We start from the raw sequence: 23325 nt of genomic DNA on the forward strand, positions 1-23325 counted from the left end.
ATATATATATTAACAAGTGCATAAATTAAAGTTCTACAAGAAAAGAGAACCCATGCAAGGACACACACTAATGGTAGAGTTGGTAGTGAACCAAATAAATGAATCTAGAACTTATACTCTTCTTCTATTGTGCTAAAACAGTGTCCCAGGAAACATTTAAGACACTTTGCTGTGTATTCGTCTAGTTGCCAACATTTGCTGCCGTATTGTTATTATATGCTGACATCTAGATCAATGGGTTCTTGTTATTCGCAAATGCTATGCTTGCACTGGTCAATCTTTTCTCTCAATTAGATCAAAATTCTTCCCTATCCAGATTTATACACAATGATAGATTCTAACATATTATTGTAACATAGCTTTTACTATAACCTCAGGCCCCAATAAGTCTATGTGGAAGTATTAAACATCAGCTATCCATGGATATACATGTAATCCATACAGGGCACTCTCAATTTTACCCAGATACCAGCCAAGCTCTGACCTCTTCCTTCCCTAAGGAAAACCCTTCCTTTGTGCTTTTTTAATACTCTGACTCTGCTGTTATAGTGCAGTAGCACCTTATTAATGATTTGTGAGTTGCTTAAAGTCAGTGGCTCTGCCTTATTTTTTTATTTTATACTTAGCAAGTAAGCATAGCTTCCATTACTGAGTTACTGAGTAGGTATTTGATAACTTCTTTTGGGGCGGGGGATAAACTAATGTAATATGTTCCTACCCTCCACCCACCAAAACTCAGGTCATTCTCTGGCTCCTTGTAGTTTAACTTTCCACATACCTGTACCAAATATAGATGCCATTCATCATAAAGAAGTAATGACAACTACAAAAGGTCAGTAAAACTGGAGGGGCTCAGTCTACCTGTAACACTTGCTCTTGGCCCTTAGTAAAAGAAACCAAATATCCATATTTGTTAATTCTGTCACACTGGCGGCCCATATGCTTCAACTCAGCTAGTTACCTTCTAAAATCTGAACATTAATGTGGCCAGGACCCCTAAATCAATCCCTAACCTGGAACCCCTTTACCCCTGTCAGACTCATCTCTGCAAGGACAGCCCATTGCTCTGTGTCTGCCAGAGAAAAGATGGGAGAGTCACCTCAGAAAAAATATTTACATGGCACCCATATCATTTGTTTTTTTAGTTTCTTTATCCCATCCTACTTTCAGCACTTTCCTCAGCAGTCCCTACCCCCATCTTAATTGCTGCATGGAGTTTTCCTCAAGAGAGAGTAAAAAGAAAGGCTGTCTAATTTTCAGTTCCCAGAGGAAGCTGTTCACGCGGAATCTTGCTGGTTCTGAAATGGGGTCTGTCCAACTTCACTAACTCATCTCCTCAGAGAGAGTTCCCTGTAGTAGAAGCTAGCACATCTAAGTACGTAAGCAGAAGCAATCCCCAGGCTGGCTGTGCCTCGGATCATCTTAACCCAGTCTCTGTTTACCCCTGCTACAATAGTTAGGAACAGTGAATCTACAGGAAGATAACTGAAAAGAGCATTGCAACTGAAACTCAATCTGCATAAATGTTGGAGGGCTGAAATTTCTTATTTCTCTCCTAGATGATATATATTTTTAATTCAGCACAAATTTTGCAAGAATAATACTGCTCCCCACAACCACAGAGCTCTAATTCACTCATGGGGACGCAGCACCATTCATAAACAGATCGAAAGGTGTGAGTCCCATTTGAATTACTGCATCATATTCAGTCCAGGGCCATCTGAATGTGAGCACAAAGCGACATAAATCTTCTCTTAAGCAGGCCTGTGCTGATCCTGTATGGGGAGCTCACGGCACGAAGAAATGCTGAGCGAGGGCAAGAAGCAGAGATATGCATTCAGAGAAGTCCCACTTTCCACCTAGGGTAGAAGGGAATCCCCCGAATGTTAACAAGCAAATCCCAAGTGTTTCTGCTCAACAGCGGTAGAATACAAAATTACACTTATGGACTAGTGTGTTTGAAGAGATGCACTCATTCAGAGCGGGAACAGATGGCGTAAAGGAGAAGTAGGCCTCAGGAGTTTGAACTCTTCTCGTTAAACAGTCTGAAGGCAGGATTACCCCAATATTCTGAGAAACTACAAGAGGTCTGCAAAACAGGGTATTTCCCTAAATAAAGCTAGCTTTTAAATTAATGTATTAATACAACGGAGTCAACATCATCTCCCATTTCTAGTCTTACGAATGCATCTACTCAAGTTCAAACCCTACTCAAATGTCTTTTAGAATTCAAAATAAGGAAGTTCCACAAATAAATTCAGCTTGAATTTTCCTGAGCAGCCTGAAGCTCAAATGTTCTCTGACTGATTCTGGTAAAAAATACCTGTGAACTGCAATTTGCATACTCAAAATGAGCCTCACTTTGTGTTTTTTGCGTGTGATATCTTTCTTCGCAGCTGTACCTAGCTCCTCATCACATGGTTACTGCCCCCCCAGAAGGCACCAAAGAGACCACCTTCTTCTCTGTTATGCTTCAAGATCTGATTTTGGGATTCTGACACAGAGAAAATTAAGCATCGAATGTAACAAGATGGGACTCTATTCTTCCTGGAAAATTAATCTTGGATTTTATTCTCATTTTACATATATTAAATATGTTTTCCTCCCTTCTGTAAATATGTTTATGCTTTTTGCACAATGACAAGTGTTTGGTTATTAAAACTTTACAGAGGTTAAACCAATCACCACACTGGATCTGAGTAATGCCTGATGCAAGACACTGAGTGGCTGGTATTAATCTGTTGTTAATTACTTCTGATGGGGTCCAGGAAAGGGCCAGGGAAATCTAACTGGCCACATTTGTGATCAGATTACAGTGTTAATTTTTCTGGACAAGATGCAACAGTGGCAAAGAGGTGCTTTAAGAGTCCATCGAACTGGCCTCAGGAGCCTCATAGATTCATCAGGTCATTCTGCAATTCATATGCTCCTTGTGATGCTTGCTTGATCCACTATATTTCAAAGTGGCTTCTAGTAGGGAAGCAGATATTATAAACCATGCCACATCTGAAAAGTTGTGGTACTGAATTTTTCCCAGTCTCTCTCTCTCTCTTTTCTCATGGGGTTTATTGGTACATTTTAGGTACACAGTACAGTTACATTCATCATTGGGATGTTGTACCTTTACATGACAGGTCTTGGTTCTCATTTTTTCCCCAAACCCCTGCCCTCCCTTCCCTGTTTACAAAGACTTTATTTCCATTTTCTCATTTTTTTCTTTTCCCTTATTTCCTTTCCCCTACCCAGTCTCAATACTTATAGGCTGTATAGTCAGTGTAATCTCATTCTTCCGGATTCTCTAAAGCTACACAGGTGGATCTGAGTTCAGTTATTCTTTCCACCCAGGTAACTGCGAACAAATCACATTGATTTTTCCATCCTCATTTACCTTATCTGTAAAACAGATACACCTGCTGGTCCTACTTACTTTAGAAAGATATTATGAAGACAAAATGTGACAAAGAGTAAAGCCATATAAGGTGATACTTGGTTTCATTATGGCTTTAAAAAAGTTCTTTTAGAGGTGTAAGGTTCTTTGTAGATCTTTCAGTCCTTAGGTGAGCAGGGTAGGAAATGGGCCGTTTGAGAGCAGCATTCAAACAATTCAGCACTTTATGAGGGCACCGAACTTACAGGCTTTTTATGAAAATTCAAGGGATAAGCCATTTTTCCAAGCTTCAAGCTTGTTTTGGAAGATAACCTACTATGTGAGTTTAAATAGACTAGAAAGCAATGGTGCATGAGTCCTAACATTGCAGTGACTTTAAAAGAAAATGAATTTCTAACTGACACAAACCCTAGGCAATTGCAGTTCTAGGTAACTCAATAATAAGTTGTCTTTCATAGGTAGTTCATTCTGGCTTTCCAGAAAAAGATGGTACCATAATGGTAAGGCAGTGCTTTTTACATAGGCTAACTGCTAGGGTAGCTGGTGAATTTAGTCTCCTGAGTGTTCAACAAGAAGAGGAGGAGACTTTGGTGTTAATAGGTCTTACAAGCCTTAATGGTGAGGCCAGAAGGCATTCTTGGAACTACTATTCAGTGATCACCTGTCCAATCTCTCTGATTTAAGTTACATCCAGGTGACCAATTTAATCCAGGCAAGGAAGCATGGTTCTTATTAGACTTTCTGTACTGGTATTTATTATTATGAAGTGTCACTGCTGAGGCTCTTCTCTTACCCTGCTTTATAATGATTGCCACACTTCTTTCATCATGCCAAACTGATTGCCAATCAATACAATTAGTCTCCCTGGGTTCTATGAATTGTCCACAAATATGTTCCCTGTGATCAAGAAATCTTCAAACAAAATCCTTCCAAGTCTGCTCTTCTTTGAAGAACACACTATCAAGCCTTCAGTATGACAGCTGATAGATATGTTTTTAATGAAGTCCATTTCATAGTAATTATATATAAACATAGAAAAACAGCCTATACTTCCAAAATGCTTTATAATCTTCCAAGTTGCATTGGCAAGGGCAACAGAAGAGTTGGCTTCTACACGGTGTAGTTAAAGCGATCCTTCCAGCCTTTCTGTAGTTTTCACTCTATATTCATTGTTTAAAATATCACAACACAAGGTTTGGGACTAGGTGGCATGCTTGCTCCTTAGAAACTCTCAAACTACAACAGGTAGAAGCGAAAGCTCCAGGAAGTCAATTTAAAGATCTGTCTATATGTTAGACTAAAAACAGTAACAAAAAGCCACAAAGTAACATGCATTACTAAGAATGTCATAGAAGTATTTTTTGCCAATCATCATGGTCATCTGGCATTTGGATGGAGATTTTTCTGCCAACTCCTGTGAGAAAAATGGGATTCTTCCTCTTTCCTCTTTGCCCTTTGAATTTCTATGCTTCCCAAAGCAGCCTACAGAAGTCTTTTCCTAGTCCACTGAAGAGTCTTCCCTGTGGGAAGAGGCCAGCAACCAGGCCCCCTGGATCTTCTGAGATCAAATGAAACCGCCTCTAAGAAAAGAAGTCAGGAAACTGATTTTATCTCACATTAACAATCTCTGTGCGACTTTCCTGTCCTCCTAAGTTACTTCTGAAATGCTACATGGCACCGAGCTATTTCATAGATCTCTTTGGGACACTGGTACAGTATATATTTCAAGACTTTTCTATTATTCACATCACACAATAAAACATCAATTTATCCTATGTGGATGTACCTTCTCTAGGTTGTGGACTTTTACATTGATTTGCCTGATTTGGGGCATATATGAGGTTAAAAAATAGGTGGAAGAACATATTTAGATGAATTCAATTTTAATTCCAAACATGGGAAACTTATAAATAACACCTTCTGTAACATGAATAATTATGCTGTTAATCATTTATTCATTTATCTTCCCACTCATCCATCTATATCATTATTTGATAATCATCTGCTGAGTGCCTACCATATGGTTTCGTTATAACCAGTAACACAGATGTAGAAAAGCTGGCAAATGCAAGGTACTGTTGTTCTATAGTGTAATTATTATCAGAAGAGGAAGCCAGGAGGCAAAAGAGCTGAAAGTCAAAATAGGCAATTTGGAGGTAAGTGTTCAATGTTTGATAAATCTTAAAAGAATGAGATTTTCCAAAAGAATGACCATGTTTGCACATTTTAAACTACTTATTATGGACTTTCTCAATGAGACATATGCTTTAAGTGTATGCAAAGTAGCCTGTATGTCTACTGAAATTTAGAGCACTCCATTTAAGGTGGATACATACGGTATGTTGGCCTTTAATCACATGCAAAACATTATTGATCAATTTTAACCGAACTAGTTAAGGATCTTTCAACTGAGTAATGCAGATTTAAAGCTCTGTCAACTATGCTAATTAAGTTTATTAACTACATGTCAAACAATGTCAACTGAGGCCTTAAGGAAATGGTCCCCAAATGGGCACACATGCATATTTAGAGCAGCTACATCATTATTCTCCACGTACTTGGGCATTATTCCCCATCATTTTGGGCTTTTATGGTTTTCTCTAGACTTTAGAACATGTCCTTCTTGGCCTTTGGTCTCTATAAGGAAATAAAGAATATCAACATCAGAATATTTGCTGCTAAGAAAGAATCATAAAGACAAAAGCCAGTACAAATAACTGAAAAATTCCCCAACCACAAGGTTAACATTAACTAAAAGTTGATTGTGCTCAAATATTTCTTTATTATGGAACACAAGCTTTTGTACATCCCTGCCCAATGAAATAGATGTTGGAAAAACAGTGACTTCAGGCCAAAAGAGTGTCCATGTATTCTTAGAATTGTCAATGGCATAGAAAAGAAAGCAGCAAGGATACTTGGAGGGACAGGACCAAGAATCTAAATACAAAAACAAGCTTTGGGAAATAATTTTTATATTTAAAAGCAGTAAAGAAAGAAGCACAATTCTCAGATAAAGGTGTGGTAGAGAAAAAGGGAAGTTATTGATAAATATTAAGTTATAAAGTGATAGGATTTTAAAAACAGACATAGTAATACTATAGCATAATGACCATACTGCTAGAAATCATTATGACACCACACACACAGACACACACACACACACACACACACACACACACACACACACACATTTTTTTTGTACTGGGGATCAAACTCAGGTCCTTGGCTTGCAAGGCAGGTGGCAGAACCACTGAGCTAGAGGCCTGGCCCTAGACTATATTAACTGTCTTATGTCCTACAGCTGCACTGCCTTGTACTGCCATCATCAGGGTCACAAGTCCTCTCCCCCCTCTACAGATGAACTTGAGAAACTCTGCACACATCTGCTTTCTTTCCACTCTTGAAATTTTATTCTAATATCTATAAAGACAATAGCTTCATTACACAATTGTTAAAAATCAAGTAATAAGCAGAGCGTTTGACTTGCTTCCAGTTATCCTTGGCTCCCACAAATGAACGACTGTGCTGACAGAAGAGCAGAATTAACTGTAAAGTGCAAAAACTTCCTTCAGCCTGGGTAGCAAAAGAAGAAAGCCATTCTGCAATAACCAGTTGGCACACGGGTCCCCTAGGACTTAATTATCTATATCTTGTTAGGCTATAATAAGGGCTTTAAAATGATATTACAGTTTTCTACAACCAAGAAATTGATTAGTGAAGTTGAGGAAATCAAATGTCAATGTTCTTCTCGTGGGTGAACACAAACAGCAAGCACAGGCTGCAATAGGAACAGTCATTATCACGCAGCAGCTAGTAAGTCTGGTTACTGGAGTAGGAAGCGCATCAGCACAGAAGAGCACTGGTACTCAGATGGACGGGCTATGTTTTCAAGAGTGCTCACATCCAGATTTTCAACTTCAGCGGGATGCATGCTTATCTGTGTAGGAAACACATTATGCTCCTCTGTTGACGCCAAACGCTCCAGGAAATTTCAGTATGTTCGTGATCCTCTCGACGCAATGCCAGTTAGAAAATGAAGGGCTACAGTGGCCCCTGAGCCCTCTTCTCCACTGCTACCGCTGGAGCCCCTTGTTCCATCCTTTCCTGTCTCTTGTAAACCCCTGCTCTTATCTTGCCTTTCTGGCACTTTTTATCTCTATCCACCTGCTCCAATTTTTTTTACGAGCTAGCCAGCAAATTAATATCAACTTTATCCTAAACAGAATCTTTCACCGTTCCTATACTACAACCGCAACTGACCCTCTTTTCTCTCTTCTCTTCACCACCTAGTCTACAGAATGGCCTATAGACATTTTACCCACCAAATTAATCTTGCCAACTAAGTTTACTCTGACTTTCACCCTGATCTTTATGCTCTGAGAAGTTTATTACACAGGAATCTGAAGTCACCACTTTCAAAAATCTTTTCTGAGTCTGTCTTGGTGAAGCATTTACCTATACTGGCTGCATCTTCCTTCTTACAGTTTTACCTTCCCTTGCCTTTGTGACCTCTTTTTTCAAGTTGCCTCCCTTCCTACAGCATAACCTCTGTTCCATGTGACTTGCCTCTTCCCTTGCCTAATACTTCCCACACCACATGTCCAAGATCTCAGCCTTCGGCTCTGTCCTCTGTTCAGACTATCTGGCTATAATCTCATTCACTATTTCCAAACTTAAATTGCTAAGCCCCACCCGACTTTCTCATTACCACCTGGATATACACAGCTCAGACCCTTCCAGGGCCCCACATTCAGCTCACCTTCCTTCCGCACGTCTTGCCTGGACTCTGTGCTGCCTTCTACCTGGCACTGTCTGCATCCTGTCAGCAGCACATCCAACCTCCCTTAGCCACTCTCTGGTGGATCAGGAGCAGGAAAGCTGAGAATTGCATTTTCTCAGACTCCACTGCCAACTCTCAGGTCCTGCTAATGAGATGCACTTGCATTATTTTAATGGCTAGAAAGAAGGATACAACCTTTTCCCCATACCAACATGCAGAGAAAAATCCATTTCTACAACGTCAGGTTTTTCCACAGATGAGCAGACTCTGTATGCTCCTGTCTCTGGTGTCAGGGTGATAGTGATTTTGCTACTCATTCCTGAAGTTTCATTACCTTTGATAGAATCAGCAACCTTGCAACACAAGAACCACAACTGCTTCTGAACTTGACAATCAGTAGGCTTCCTGGTTTTGGTCCTTAACTCTTCCTTCTGTTTTACAAGCACCTCCATGTCCCTGAATTAAATCCCCATTTATTGGAAATATGGTGGCAATCCCTCCTTTTCAATACATACTCAGGATGAAAGAGCTCAAAGTCATTTCACTTGCTTTCTCTTTCCCGCTAAAGTCTCACCATTTCCCAAGCATTGGTAATTCTTCCCCTTCAAGCCTTTCTCTTCCTTTAACCAATGGTCCTCCCTAGATCAGCCTGTACTTCGGGTCATCTGGAAGTATTCTTTCTAGTTTTAGTCAGTCGCTTTACCATTCTCATTTGATAGTGGGCCTAGTTCAAACCATAATTAGTACTATTTCAATAATGTATTTAAAAACCTTACACGAACAGATCAACCCTACCGCTGGACAATACTGAACCAGACAGCAAGGCCTCAGAAACACAGATGCCATTGTTTCCATTTCATGTCTATCATCCACCCGCTGTCCACTGCAGCCCAAGAATATGAAAATGCAAAACTCACTCCGTCCTATCTGTGACGAGACTCAAATATTTATCCTGACTATTCATACTATATGTACCACCCGTCGTTAATAACTTAGCAGCTACTGTAACGGTTGTAAGTTCCGCTACCATTTAGTGCTTATATTCAAGTGATTGTTTTTTTACTTAATACAACAATCATTCTATTTTTTATTACTACTTGTTGTTAATCTCTCCCTTTACCTTCTTTCCTTTAACGTTACATTTTATTTCAGGTAAGTATGTATAGGAAAAACATATATAGGGTCTGGTACTATGCACAGCTTCAAGCATTCCCTGAGCGTCTCGGGACATAATCTCCCCAGAAGGGAACATTACCAGATTTCCTTGTTCCTGTAGCCCTCTCCTCTCCTCTCTTTCTCACAAATCTTATGTGCAGTTAGCCATGGTTACTTGGAACGCATTCTCTCTGCATACCTTTTGCTTTTCAGCCTCCAGACTTATCATTTTCCACCTAGAATGATTCCTCTCTTCCCCAATGATTCTTCAAATTCTTGAAGAATTTTCAAATGTTACCGGGAATCCTTATATCCAAGTGGATTCCAGCAGCATTTTAGATCCACATGGCTTATCACACTCACATTTTGCAAACCAACAGGTACGTTGTCCCTTGTGGCACCACACAGGTGCCACTTTACTTTTAGTTGAGTTGTGTTCCCTGTGCTGTCTTAAATCTTTGGTTTTGTAAACTGTAACCAGGAAAACACAAGAACGGGTTCAGTTATGTGAAGGGATGCAAACTAGAACCTAACTGTACTCGGTCTCAGATTGAGGAGCCCATGACTCCAACCTAATTTAAGCCTTTCCTTTTTAATATTCAATGATGTACTCCAGCAGACTGCCCAAATCTCTTTGCGAAATGGAAGTTTTATAGAAACTACTGCTTGCAATTAGCCGTTCACAAGATCATAAACTTCCTCATGAATAATTTTCTATTTCAATACCTTCTGATTTATAGACAAGATCTAAAATTCTAAATGAATAAATACATATAGGTTGAGTATCTCTAATTTAAAAATCCAAAATGATCTAAAGTTGGTCACTACAAAAGTGGGCTTTGGAGCAGCATTTAAAATATTGTGAAATTGTATTAGAAATGCTCAACCAGTAAAGTCCATGAACAAAACTATAAAATTAGGAAAACTCTGAAGTCTAAAACACTTTTTTTTTTTTTTTTGGTTTTTTGAGACAGGGTCTCAGTATGTAGTTCAGACTGCTCTGGAACTCACTGTATAGCCCAGGCTGGTCTCAAACTCCCAGCGATTCTCCTGCCTCAGCCTCCCGAGTCCTGGGATTATAGGCATGCACCACCACGCCAGGCCTAAAACACTTCTGATCCAAATCATTTGAAATAATGGAGAGTCAACGCATGTTAAATTGAATCACATTAAATTGCTGATATTTGATCACTTTTCATCTCTAAAAAAGGAGAATCAGTTAATGTTAATCACTAGTTGGTAAATAAACTGACCTATGAAGTAAGTAGCCTAGCAACTAGCATATGGTCACACAGTTACTAACTGATAAGAGAATGGGAAATAAGGAAAACTTCAAGAGTTGGTACTTTTGGCCACAAAGTATAGTAGGATTTCCTTTCCTCCTGAGGAGTTGTGGAATTGAATTATTTTAAACTATTTATTTTTCAGTTTTTACTTCACATTTTAATTTTTATTTTTTAGTACATGCTTGCGGTACAAAATGATTACATTCATTGTGGGGAGCTGGCACATGTATGTAACACATCTTAATTGTTCTTACATTTCCCCCCAACTCCTTCCTTCTCCCCTTCTTCCATCTCTTGGTTACCTTCCCTTTTACAAAAGATCTATCGCCTTGTTTTCTAGTATCTGTCTTTATTGTGTTCTTATTTGCCTCATAGTTTGGGTTTCTCATATAAAAGAAATGATGTGATAGTTAAGGCTGTGTTTCTGATTTATTTTACTTAACATTACAGTCTCAAGGTGTATCCATTTTTCTACAAATGACCCGGGCTTATTCTTTATGTCAGAGAAGTACCTTTACGTGTAAATATCATGTTGTCTTTATCTATCCACCTCTTGATAGACATACAGCCCACTTCTGAGATTTATGAGTTGTGCTGTTATGAACATGGGTATAAATGTAAAAAGCCGCAGAACTCTAAGAAGAGCTCAAATGCCACCTCTTCCTGAAGTCTTTCTTAATCGTAGGGCTCTGCTTTCTCTGTGTCACACTATTCCACAGTTCTTCAGTTTTCCCTCTTTTATGTAGCCTCAGCATATCCTGCTTCCTCTCACAGCTCTGTATACATGTTTAGATTTCTCAATTAAAATTTAAAGCTTTACCAGGACACCAATCTTGTCTATTGTGTCTCATTTCCCAGAGCAAGGTGCAGACATTTTATTTTAATCTAAACACAATCTGTCCATCCATGTGTCCAATAATTATCAGGTCCTAACATTACTAAATACCAAGAACACTGCAATAAAAGACCCAGCCTCTACCCCAAAGGATGTTACTAGTGTTTAACGAGCGGGCAAGCGTGGTGCCCACACACCCGCACGTACTAAATGGCATGACAGAAGTGAGCTGGAATATTCTGAGGGCAGAAAAGTGGGCCACCTGGCAGTGGGGAAAGGCTGCACTGTATAGAGGAAGATTCCTAGAATTACAACGGCTGTGGTAAAATCTAAAAGGTGAGGATTCACCACTAGTGTATTTGAGAAAAGGATAGCCAAGCAGAGCAGCAGGAATAAGAACACAAAAAGGACCCAGAGGGCCTGGATCCCTGTGAGTATTTGGTAATGCTCGAGGACAGAAACAAATGAACAAACTAGGGAGAAAGGTAAATAGAAAAGAAATAGAAGGCAAAAGAAAGGGAAAGGGAAGCAAGGAAAATTTGCTACAAAACTAGAACAAATCATGGAAAATGCAGAACAAGTGACAAAATTGATGGACATAAAAGCTGAAGGCTCAGGTCAACCAGGACCAACAAACTCAGGGCTATGTCCACAGGCCAGATCGATGTTGATGACATAAAAGCCCTGCCCCTGTTACATGACAGGCAGTGTCACCATCTTGCCACGTATGATGATTTATAATAGACTTAAGAAAGTTGGAAATATAGTCACATGGGCACAGAAAGCTGGTGAAAATAAAGAAGCTTCTATTTCTACCTGCTTGGGTAATAGCTCTTTAGCTGACAAGGTGGTACATTTCACCAAAGTCTGATGGGAACAAAACTTTACGGGCCTTCTGTATTAAGAAATGATTTAGCAGTCTTCCCAGAAGATTTGGCACATTCTTTATCTAAATATAAAATATTACAGAGTAACTGGTCCTTGGAATCCTTAATTTAATAGTATTAATGCTACGGTACAAACTGTGGTCTGACTGCTATCCCAGATTAATCATAATAAAACAAGAGGAGCCTTTCCAAGTCTAGGCATCCACACTGCTAAGGACATTGCTTGTAAGGAAGAATTCCATTATACTTCCTTTTAAAAGATTGTATCAGAAATATTTGAGAAAGTAGAGCTGAGGGTGTCCAATAGAACAGAGCTAATGGCCACAGCCAAGGTGATGAACGTCATGGAGCACATGTCTGCTTGCCCAACTAGGAAAATCTATTTTGATGTGAAACTAGAAGACACGACAGTGCGATATTTATGGATTGCTCCTCAAATGCAAACACCTTTTAATGTGTAATTGAAAGACATAACAAATTCATAATGCCTTCTACGTTTCAAAATTTGCATTGAATAATGGTAAAGGGCACGGAAACTAACCCCATGTGAACTGATTGATATGCCTTGGGAATCAAGCTCAATATTTATAGCCTTTCTATACCAATCTTCTATTTTTATTTATATGATCATTTTCTGACAAACACAATATGAACAGTGCGTGCAGAATTTTTATTAACAAAGTGCAAAGACAATATCTCTGTGCCTGTAAAAAAAAAAAAATCTGCTAATGTCTTCTGTCAAAACCTATTCAAGTCATTTTACTTTTTCCTTCCTGTATTTTCTGAGGCAAACATTTCTCACTAAATGAATCCTGGTCACCGCTGGGGCATTTATGCTTTCTTCTGGCATTGTGCACTCTTTGGTAAACCCCTGGCTATGCAGATTCCATTATGAAAATTCCTAAAACCAAAACAGGGTCTGCTGGAAGCATAACAGACCCTGCCTTTTCTTTCCTGATGCAGAACCAGAGGGCTATGTACACATACTGTATTTCATTTTGTAATTAAGTTCAGGTGAATTATTCAAACTTCAAAATGAGAAATATGCCAAGATTACCATTTTTCAAAGCACTGTAATTCTCCTTCATTTTTTTGAATGGAAACATAGCTGAAGGTGCCCGATTAGCAATGAACAAAAGCAAGGTATTCTTGCCTGCAGATTCTGAAGGAAAATATTTTCTAGCCCTTTACACCTTTCTCTTTTAACCAGGCTGCAGATTTATTCCACTGACAAATCCTCATTTATGTCCTGGAACCTTTTTTTTAAGGCAAAGTCTTCTGCCTCTTACTCCTACGTCCCTGCTCCATTGCCCCACACATATGAACATGATAACATGGCAGGAGCCTCCACAGGATGCAGTGGAGGTTCCACAGCACAGTTTCATTCAAGACTGCGCTAACTTTTCATCTACACAAATCCACCGCTCAGTGTCATATCTCAGGGTCTTGTGTGATGGGGGGGGGGACTAAAAGGATTTAAAAGCAGCTAGAACTGCACATAGAAAATGCATTTATTACTACAATGTTCAGTAAATGTATTTATCATTTGCCCTGAGATCCAGAAAGATTAGCATCCTTAAAGGAAGGCTTCCAAGTCTCTTTTCCAGTTTGCTATTAGTGGGTAACCAGAGGAAGAACAGCACATATCTTTGGATGCAATAATTTAAGAGAATCTTATATAAAAGGAAACCAACTCATGATCCACACTGTACAGCCACAAAGTAGGCCCATCACATGTTATGGGCGAAGGCTGACCGAAAGGTTTTGAAGCCTCTAGTCTTGCTAATATTTGAAAGTCAACCATTAGAAATTCATTTCTGTAGCTTTAAATTACTGTCTACTAAAAACATATTAATGAAAGAAATGGACCTGGGCCTAGAACTGAAGATAACGTTGAAACAAATCTTATTTTTCTACTTTCTTACTCTATAGTATCATAATATAAAATCTAATTCTTTAAATTGCTGTTGTAGTGGGGACACTTATTACATACTTATAAAATAGGGATAACTGATTAAGTTGGTCTACAGCGTGACGAAAACCACAAGGAAAACACATACAGAGTGCCTGGTAGGCAGGAAGTGCTCCATGCGTGGCAGCTCTTAGCTCTGATTATCAAATGAACTCTCTAGGAGGCACGTATCAGAGTTTTCAGAAGCAAAGTTAACCGACAGGGTATTTTGATGGTGGAGACAAAGAAGAAAAGAAGAGGGCCCTGCTGCAGGCAGAGAACACGCGGTGGGAGAAGTGGGGAGCAGAGGATGATGAAATGGCAGCAAGCTTCACCTGTGTGCCTTTGTGTCAGACTTTGTCCCTTTTGTCATAGTGTCTCTCATCTTAGACTTCCTTGAGGTTAGGAGAACAAGCCTTCAAAACTTTAGCCCTGAACCTGTGTCCCAACAGAAACTGACAAAGCCCCATGGGACTGAGCTGTAGGGATTTTGATGCACCCCTCATTGCAACTTGATTCTGAGATTTCAGCATAGTGTGTCCCATGGACCTTGTTGTATTAAAAAAAAAATAGCAATACAAACTAACAGAACATGAAAGCAGGAAGCTTACTATTTAAAAATGCAGATAAGGGAAGTTAAAACCACTATGGAATAGGATTGTTTGATAGCCAGTGCTGAAAGCAAACCCACCTGTGGCTTCAGGTTTACCCTTTTTGCTGGAATTCAGTAACACCTGTGGCTTGGGAGCAGCGCAGGGGGCAGCAGGCTGCTTGCTGGTCTTGGCTGTTACTTAGGGCCTCTGTGGCCTTGAGGAAGTTGCTCCCTCCATTTTTCAGTTTCTGCACCCCATTCTGTAAAATGTGCCTGTCATACAAAACTACTGGGTGAATGTTACAGTATAGCTGAGCAGCACTGAAGGGTACCATGCACATGGGGCAACCAAAGCAGGCAATATGGGAGTCCATCATTATTCACTAAAGGCAGGACTGCTGCTAAGAAACCCGGCATGGAGAACATTCTGTGATAAGCTACGGAGTTTCGACCCAGTCCATGCATAGATGAGAAACAATGGCAAACCATGTGAGTCACAGAGAAGAACACTACCTCACAGACAGGGCATTCATGGAGGTTGGGCCTGTGGGGTTATGGGGAGGCCGGGGCCACTTGGCCCAGATAAGACACAGGCTAGGCAGAGATTAAGGCAGGAAATAGGAGACAGCAAATAAAGAGATGCAAGGGGGAGAGATTTCAGGAGTCACCAGGACTCAGAGGTAACTGCAAGAAAGGGCTTCACACCAAGAGTCGTTTTCAGGGGAGATGTTCGCCAAATAGAGTTTTGTTTGAAATTTTGTTTCATCCAATTAAAACCACTCTACTCTTTAGGGACTAAAGGATTGGGCCAGTTGCACTTAATCAAAAGAAATACCATGTAGTGTGCTGTACCGGGTGTTGCACAAGGTACAGGAGAGGCAGAAGGTGGCTGTGGGGAGTAACACATGGCAGAGTGGAGCAGTGAAAGCCAGAGAGCTATCACCAAACTGACTTGAGGGAGCCCAGGACCAAGAACACCATGCCCAACGATGCACGCATGGAAAAGTATGGAGCTCATGGCTTGGAGGGTGACAGAGAACCATCCCGTGGATGATGTCAAGAGCTCACTCCTATCTGAGGTAGTGACAGAAATGCCAGATAATCTTACCATCCATCTCGAAGCATACACTAAGCCTCCATTCAGCACACCGAGCAAGAAGTCCTAGGAAACTGGACACTCTACAGCAGCCTCCCATACTTATATGGGGGAAAGGGTCACTTAACTACGACAGGACCAAACAGTTTTGACACTTACACGCTGTAACGTTTCAGAGAGCACTGCCCTTAGGGAGGAATCAGGCAGTGTGTGCAGAGATTCCACTGGAAAGAAGTATGAGTCCATTCAGTGCCTGCAATGCTGGGCTCCTCAGCAAGGTGTGAATCTGGGGTCAGTGAGGGGAGTTGGATGCAACAACCACGTAGGCAAAGGAGGCCCAGAAATGAACACAGGGGTCCCAAGGAGGGGGACTAAAAGAGAAGAAAGATATTCCTTTCTCTATGTAAGATTTTTCCTGGCGATGAATACACGCTGCATGGTTACACCTAAAGGCTTAATGAAAAGATTTCCAATAAGTGTTTTTATGAATGTGTGTGAATTGGCATATGTGTATACACATATGTAAGTGTGTGCTCACATGCACATAGTACTTAATCCAGGGATATATTTGCTATGGGGCAAGTTCTGATTCTAAATTAAGGAAAAGAACAAAGGTACGAATGTTTCCAAATGATACCAAATGATCACTGCCTACTCATGTATCTGATGGATACATGAGTATCCCTTAAGCACAGCCTGGGCCCAGTGTCTTGCTTGTAACAAACAGAACACAGCAAACCTCCAATTACATTAGCAAAGAGTATGGCTCCCCTCTTACTGGCAAGCTCTCTGTGATGCCCACTCCGTTGGCTGGTTTTGAAAAGCAAATTGGAGAGGCCCACATGGTAAGGACGTGAGTGTTGCCCCTAGTAAATATCCAACAAGAAAGAGTCCTATCCACAACAGGTAAGCTCAGAAGCCAGTCTTTCCCCAAGGAATCTCTGGTTCTTCCAGCCCGAGCCCACACCTTCTCTCAAACGTGTGACAAGTGCTAGAGAGGATGTAACTAAGCTGTACATACACTCTAGACCAACAGAAATTACACAGTAATTAGTGTGTCTCATTTTCGGGTGAGGTTTTGAGATGTAGTATTCATCCCTTATCCACACGTGACACATCCTAAGACAATCTGGGACTGCCTGAAATCCTGGCTAATACCAAATCACATGTGTGTACACACACACACACACACACACACACACACATATTGTGCATGCAAAGATTTGAAATCCTGGCTAATACCATCTCACATGTGTGTACACACACACACACACACACACACACACACACATATTGTGCATGCAAAGATTTCCACTGGAAAGAAGCATGAGTTTATCCAGTGCCCAAGAAGCTCTTCCTGTCTTTATTTGACTTCTCCCATATATACAAAATGTAATTTCCTATACACGTATACTCACGATAAAGTTAACTTTATAAAGGAGGCATGGTAAAAGATTAATAAAATGGAACATTATAAATCATAACCAAAGATATTTTAAGTTTCTGAATTATTTCTTTGTGAAATTTTGCATTTAAGATTTTCAGACTGGACTTCACTTTGGGTAACTGAAACTATGATAGCCCAAACAGCAGGTAAGGAGAGATCACTGTAATTTGTTATAACGGATCACTAGCACGAGTGTCAAGTATGAAAACATGTCTGTCTCCTACTCATACCTGTATTCAAATGGTTCAGCTGCTCCTTACTGACTTTCACCACTCCTGTGCCATACCATTTCCTAGACCTGTGAATACTTTCCTCATATATTTTTAAATATATACATGCAATCATACCACTGTAATATATTTACATTTCTTCATCCTACTCCCTGATCTTTCTCCTTTAATAAAAGTGTGGTTGCAAACTATCTTATTTATAGTCAATAAGAACCCCCCCATCATATAATCTTTATATTGAGGTCTTGCTATTTTTTATATATTCAATAATATTAATATTTGGGGGCCTAATTTCTCACTAGAATGAATGTAAACTATATAAGTACATGAATGATACCTAATAACAGGGCATACATATCTACGGCTTCTGCAAAATTTCTTGTTCCTTGTAGCTTTTCAGATTAATTTTGTGGATATAGTACAAGTTTCTCCACAGAAACTTCTAAAGCCACTTGAAATTATGTCACAAAAAGAGGAATTAACGAATGTCTTCACTCACTACTATTTAGAGCAAATCAGATAAAAACAAATGACACACAAATACAGGCACACATTTTAGTAGGTTATACGCTAAGGATAATACAACCATAAAACCTTCACAAGGTACCAAAATAGAAGAAATTCAAAGGACATTTATACTCACAGCTCACATAATTGTATAGAAATATAATAGTCATTATGTAATAAAATAATAAACCTTAATAAGTAAAAGTAAACTATGCATTGTATTTAATTCTGAAAATTTAGAATTAACATCTTTCTGTAAGGATAAACAAAACATTTTTAAAGATACTGCAAACCTCGTTTATTTGTATTTAGTGTAGTAAATGTGGAAGAAAGTTATACACTTATTTTAAACAATTATAATTTCCCCACACTGAAAACAACAGCTGTGGAAGAAAGTAATTAACATGATTTACTACATAATCATTCTATCATTATATGCTATTTGGAAATAGAGAAGCAAAAGTGAATGGCTTTCTCACTTACCCTGGTTAAGAAAACACTGTTTTCTCTATCTTCTCCTCTTACGTACCAACTTTACATGAAAATCGGTTTGCTAATTCATATGAAAACATCTTACAACAGGTTTCCTTGGATTCTGCAATTTGTTCCTTCTGCCTGGTACAGCTGTTTATGATGTGTACCCAGCTCCACACACCATGTCACAAAGTGAGTCAGTGCACATCTTCCTGGAGTGATAATGCATTTGACTAAGTGACCCCAGAAAATATGATGGAGCTGAAAAGATAACAAGTCTCATACTTGTCTAATGTTTCTGAGTATGCTTTTAGGTATTTTTCCAAGGATGATGATACCTGGTGAAATTAGTCCAATTACTACCCTAAAGAAGGGGACAAAGAAAATGAGTTGCTTTCACTTTACCATCCTCATTACCATTTTCTCCAACTTATATCTCCCACTGTTTTTGAGATTGAAGTATGATGTAGCAAGAAGGTTTTAAAAGAGGCAACTATTCAAAACCTTTTCTGATATTGCTTAGAATGGTTTCTTTTGCCTATGTTATGCTTTGGGTCTGCAATGTCCCCCAAAGGTATCATGTTTGGAGGTGTGCCCTAATCAAAAGGAGTAGGTCACAGGTGGCATGACCCAGAAGGGTGTATTTTTGTCCTCAGCTACTCCTTTCTCAGTTTCCTGGCTGATACGAGGTGAGCGGCTTTTCTGCAACATGCCCTTCTACCATGTTTCTTTTCTGCCTAGAAGCCAGGCAACCATGGACTGTATTCTCTGCTAAGTGCGAGCCCAAATAAACCTCACCACCTTCTTTAAGTTGTGAGTATCAGGTATTATATCCAATCAGTGAGAAACTGACCAACATAGCCAATGTCTGAATTCAAAGCAGCCTGCTATCTACAATGTACAACTATTGATAGACTAGAATATCATCCTTGTTTAATTGCTTTTCTTAATGGGGGAAGATTTCATCATAGTTCAACTTTCCTGCTGCTGAGACCAAATACTCAAAACTCACAAATTAAATGAGAACATAGTTTAAAGCTCATGGTTTCAGAGGATTCATCCCCTGGTCAGCTGGCTCCAAAGCAAAAATATGATGGTGGAAGGGTATGGCAAAACAAAGCTGTTCATTTCAAGACCGCAAGAAAAGTGGAGCAGGGGAACAGTACCATAGATGAAGGAGCAATTCTCATCTTCATGACTCACGAGACAGACAGTGAAGTGTGACTCTTCCCAACCCAATCGAGATGACAATAAAGCTCAACCACCACATGCTGTCAACTTGACAGGGAAAGACATCTCCTTAAACCATATGTAATCTCTAACTAAACAAAATAGTAAGTTAATAATTCTGCCCAACATAACTATCTTACATATAATAAAAAACTCAGTAGTCCCCGAAAGTCTCAAAAGTCCAAATAAGAGACTCAAGGCAAACTCTTAGTTTTAAAATAGTGAAAATCCAAAAAGGAAGTTTCATAATCCTGATAGACAATGGTACAGTGTAAACATTCCATTCTAAAAAGGACAAATGGGGAGATAGAAAAGAACGGGATCCAAGCTAGACTGAAACCTAAAGAGTAACCACTAAATCTCACAGCTCCACACCCAGCATTCGGGGAACATGGTGGTGGGATGTGAGTTCCAAATGGTTTGGGAAGCCCTACCCCATTTGATGGTTCTACTCTTTGATAAACCTTCTATGTTCCTAGCATTTCCAAATTCCTCTATTCTCTCCTCTGCACTTTTGTCTTTACTCCCACAGCTTCACACACCCACCTTTCAGGGCCACACTTTTTAGCCTTCCAGTTCATTATGGCTAGGATCAAGAAAGTCCTCCAAAGGCCCCATATGCCTGAAATGTCTCCCTCCTGCTCACCAAGTCCCCCATAATCTCAGTCTGCTTCAGAGTCTTAGGACTTGGGTGTATTAGTCCCTGTTGCTGGGACAAAATATCTGACACCAGTAATTTAAAGGAGGAAATGTTAATTTGGCTCATGGTTTTAACAAACTGAGTCCATGGTTGTCTGGCCCCAAGGAAGAAATAGCACGGTGGAAGGACATAGTGGAAGTAATCTGCTCACTCCATGGCAGCCAGGAAGGAAAGTAAGAGAGAGAAAAAAGCGAAGCCAGAAACAAGAATATATCCTTCTAGGCCCCAGGGATTCTGTTTTGACAAAGCCCCACTTCCTCACAGTACAAGAAGCCATAAACTCTTGAGTGGGTTAGTCCACTGATGAGTATAGTGTCTGTTGTGGTTTGTGCTACATGTCCCCCAAAGCCTCAGGGAGTCTTTCTTCTAAGGTAGCCAAGTCTGGAATGTGTGATGCTAGGATTAAGATCTTGTGATTACTAAACCACTATACATGAGTGATTGGATTGCCACCACCCTAATCCCAGTATTCTGAATAAGATAAAAGGAGCAAAACAAAACTGTTAAGGTTCCTTGGTGCTTTTGCTGTTTTTGCTGTGTTCTGCTGCCCCTCTGCCACCCTGCCTTGGAGTCTGCTGATTATAGACTGAAACCTCATGAGCTGTAAGCCAAATAAACCTTTCCCTCTTTAACTTTGGGTGTCAGGTATTTTGTCTCAGTAAGAGAACAGTAAATTACACCTGTGAACATAGACTTAGGAGGCACATTTTGGAGCTAAACTGTAACAACAGGCAAAATGTAGATGATTATTTTGCCAGAGTGCAACATACAGGCCTCTGGTTAAACTGCAAATGGAATCCTTGTTCCCAACAGAAACCTGAGCCTGGCCTTTACTGTCCACAATCTTGTCAGTATTCTGGTATTCTGAGATCTTCTCAAAAATCAACCATCAATCTCTGATTCCAGAATTCAAGGGCCTCTGTAGCCCACATGTACAAATTTTTCCAAAATCTCTCACAAACCAGTTCCAAAGGAGGCTTTTGAACTACATGGTCTGGTAGAGTCACAGCAATAACGCACTTTTCCAGTAACAACTTTTATCTTAGTCCCCTTTCCTTTGCTAGGATTAAATACCCAACTTCCACAATTTAAAAGCATAAATGGTTTACTTGGCTCAGAGTTTCAGAGTATTCTGGCTCCAAGGCAGAAATATCATAATGGAAAGCTGTGGTGCAGCAAAGCTACTAAGTTCATGATGGCTGGAAAGAAGATCTGTGCAACAACACCAAACAGGAAAGAAAAATGGACCAGATATAGTTCCCAAGGACACACCTCCATGATCCACCCAGATATACATACAATTGTGCTTTACTAATTCCCAATCAAGCTGGCAATTAACACTAACTGTCACAGCTTGCAATGCTAATTTTGAGGGGGATTGTTTTTGTTTGAGGAAACTATGACTTCTGTAATGGTGTAGATCTCAAATGTTCCCTGAAGCTTTATGTGTCCAGAGTTGGGTCTTTTGGAAGGTGACTAAGTTGTGAGAGTGGAAACTTCATCAATGGATCAGTACATTGTGTCTCGGAGTATGCAGACCCTACCTTGACATATATAAAATCATGAGCCCAAACAAATCTTTTTTCTTTTAAATTGTGCATGTCAGGAATCTTGTCCCAGCAATGAAAAGCTTACTAATATATCTTCTACGATGCATGCTTCCAGTACTAGAAAACTAAGATCATGTCATTCAATGAAACTCAGCTCTACAACAAAAAGAAAAGGTGTAGGTTCTGGTGAAAAAGATATTACTGCTAATTTCTGAGTACTTTAAGTTTCCTGAAAGGTGTGATAAATTGTCAAAAGACACTGTGGGGTGCTATGGGTGGAAGAGAGTTTCCGAGGACAGCCTGACATTTAGTTAATTATTATATCAACACTCCACTTAATGTTAACAAGAAGCAGACCCAGAGAAAGACAAGATCCAGAGGAGTGAATTAGAAACTTCTGCGTAATTTTAGCTTGGTATTAATAGGAACAGAAGATTTCTAGCACAACTAATTAGAATATTTCCAATGGAGGAACACAACATGAATTCAATCTTCATCTGCAAAGGCATATATTCTTTTCTTTCCATTAAGTTTATTGGTACATTAGGTATACAACAGAGCTACATTCATCATTGGGATCTTGTACCTTTACATGGTGTACCTTGCTTCTTATTTTTTCCCCATTTCCCTGCCCTCCTTTCACCCCCTCCACCCTTCTCTATTTACAAAGGCTTTGTTTCCATGTTTTTCTTTTTCTCATATTTTTTCTTTTCCCTTCATTTCCCCTATCCTTCCTGCTTCCCCTACTCCTTCAGATATTTTCTTCCTATTTCACAATATCAATTATACATTTTAATCCTTATTTATGCTTTTAGTGTTCCACATCAGAGAAACTATTAGGTACTTAAACATGTGTGTCTTGTTAATTTCACTCAAGAGTATGGCCTCAATGTGTATTCACTTAGCTGTAAATGTCTCTAGTTTCTCATTCTTTACGGCTGAGTGGTATTCCATTTTATAAAAAAAACACATCTTTTTTTCGAGTCTCCAGTTGATGGGCCACTGGGCTGTTTCCAAATTTTAGCTATTACAAACTGTGTCACTATAAACATGGGTACATATTTCACAGTGGTATGATTCTTCTAATTCTTTTGGGAACATACCCAGCAGGGGACTAGCTGGGTCAAATGGGACCTCTAAACCTAGTTGTTTGAGGTATCTCCATATTGATCTCCACAGTGGTTGCACCAATCAAGGACACACGTTCCTCCTCCTCC

The 23325-nt window shown here is 39.7% G+C and overlaps 1 protein-coding gene across 10 annotated transcripts in view; it reads right to left on the bottom strand.

Annotated features, from left to right (window-relative positions):
• The window catches only part of Nckap5 (NCK associated protein 5), an 855349-nt gene that overhangs the window by 323660 nt on the left and 508364 nt on the right, over window positions 1-23325 (bottom strand). Inside the window, exons 1-3 of one of the 10 annotated variants that reach the window (XM_033757252.1) lie at window positions 18638-18766; window positions 8148-8310; window positions 5947-6025 (exon numbers count right to left, since the gene is read on the bottom strand). The exons of 3 other annotated variants lie outside the window; for them this stretch is intronic. In XM_033757252.1, the coding sequence (XP_033613143.1) occupies window positions 5947-5954 (8 nt within the window). In that variant the 5' untranslated portion in view covers window positions 5955-6025; window positions 8148-8310; window positions 18638-18766. Of the gene's footprint in view, window positions 1-5946; window positions 6026-8147; window positions 8314-14973; window positions 15280-18637; window positions 18767-23325 lie in introns of those variants that run through there. 6 more of the 10 variants (XM_033757251.1, XM_033757253.1, XM_033757255.1 and 3 more) reach the window with 6 other exon arrangements.

Source organism: Fukomys damarensis, unplaced genomic scaffold, assembly GCF_012274545.1.
Source record: "Fukomys damarensis isolate Sample0158 unplaced genomic scaffold, DMR_v1.0_HiC HiC_scaffold_29, whole genome shotgun sequence".
NCBI classification, from domain to species: domain Eukaryota; kingdom Metazoa; phylum Chordata; class Mammalia; order Rodentia; family Bathyergidae; genus Fukomys; species Fukomys damarensis.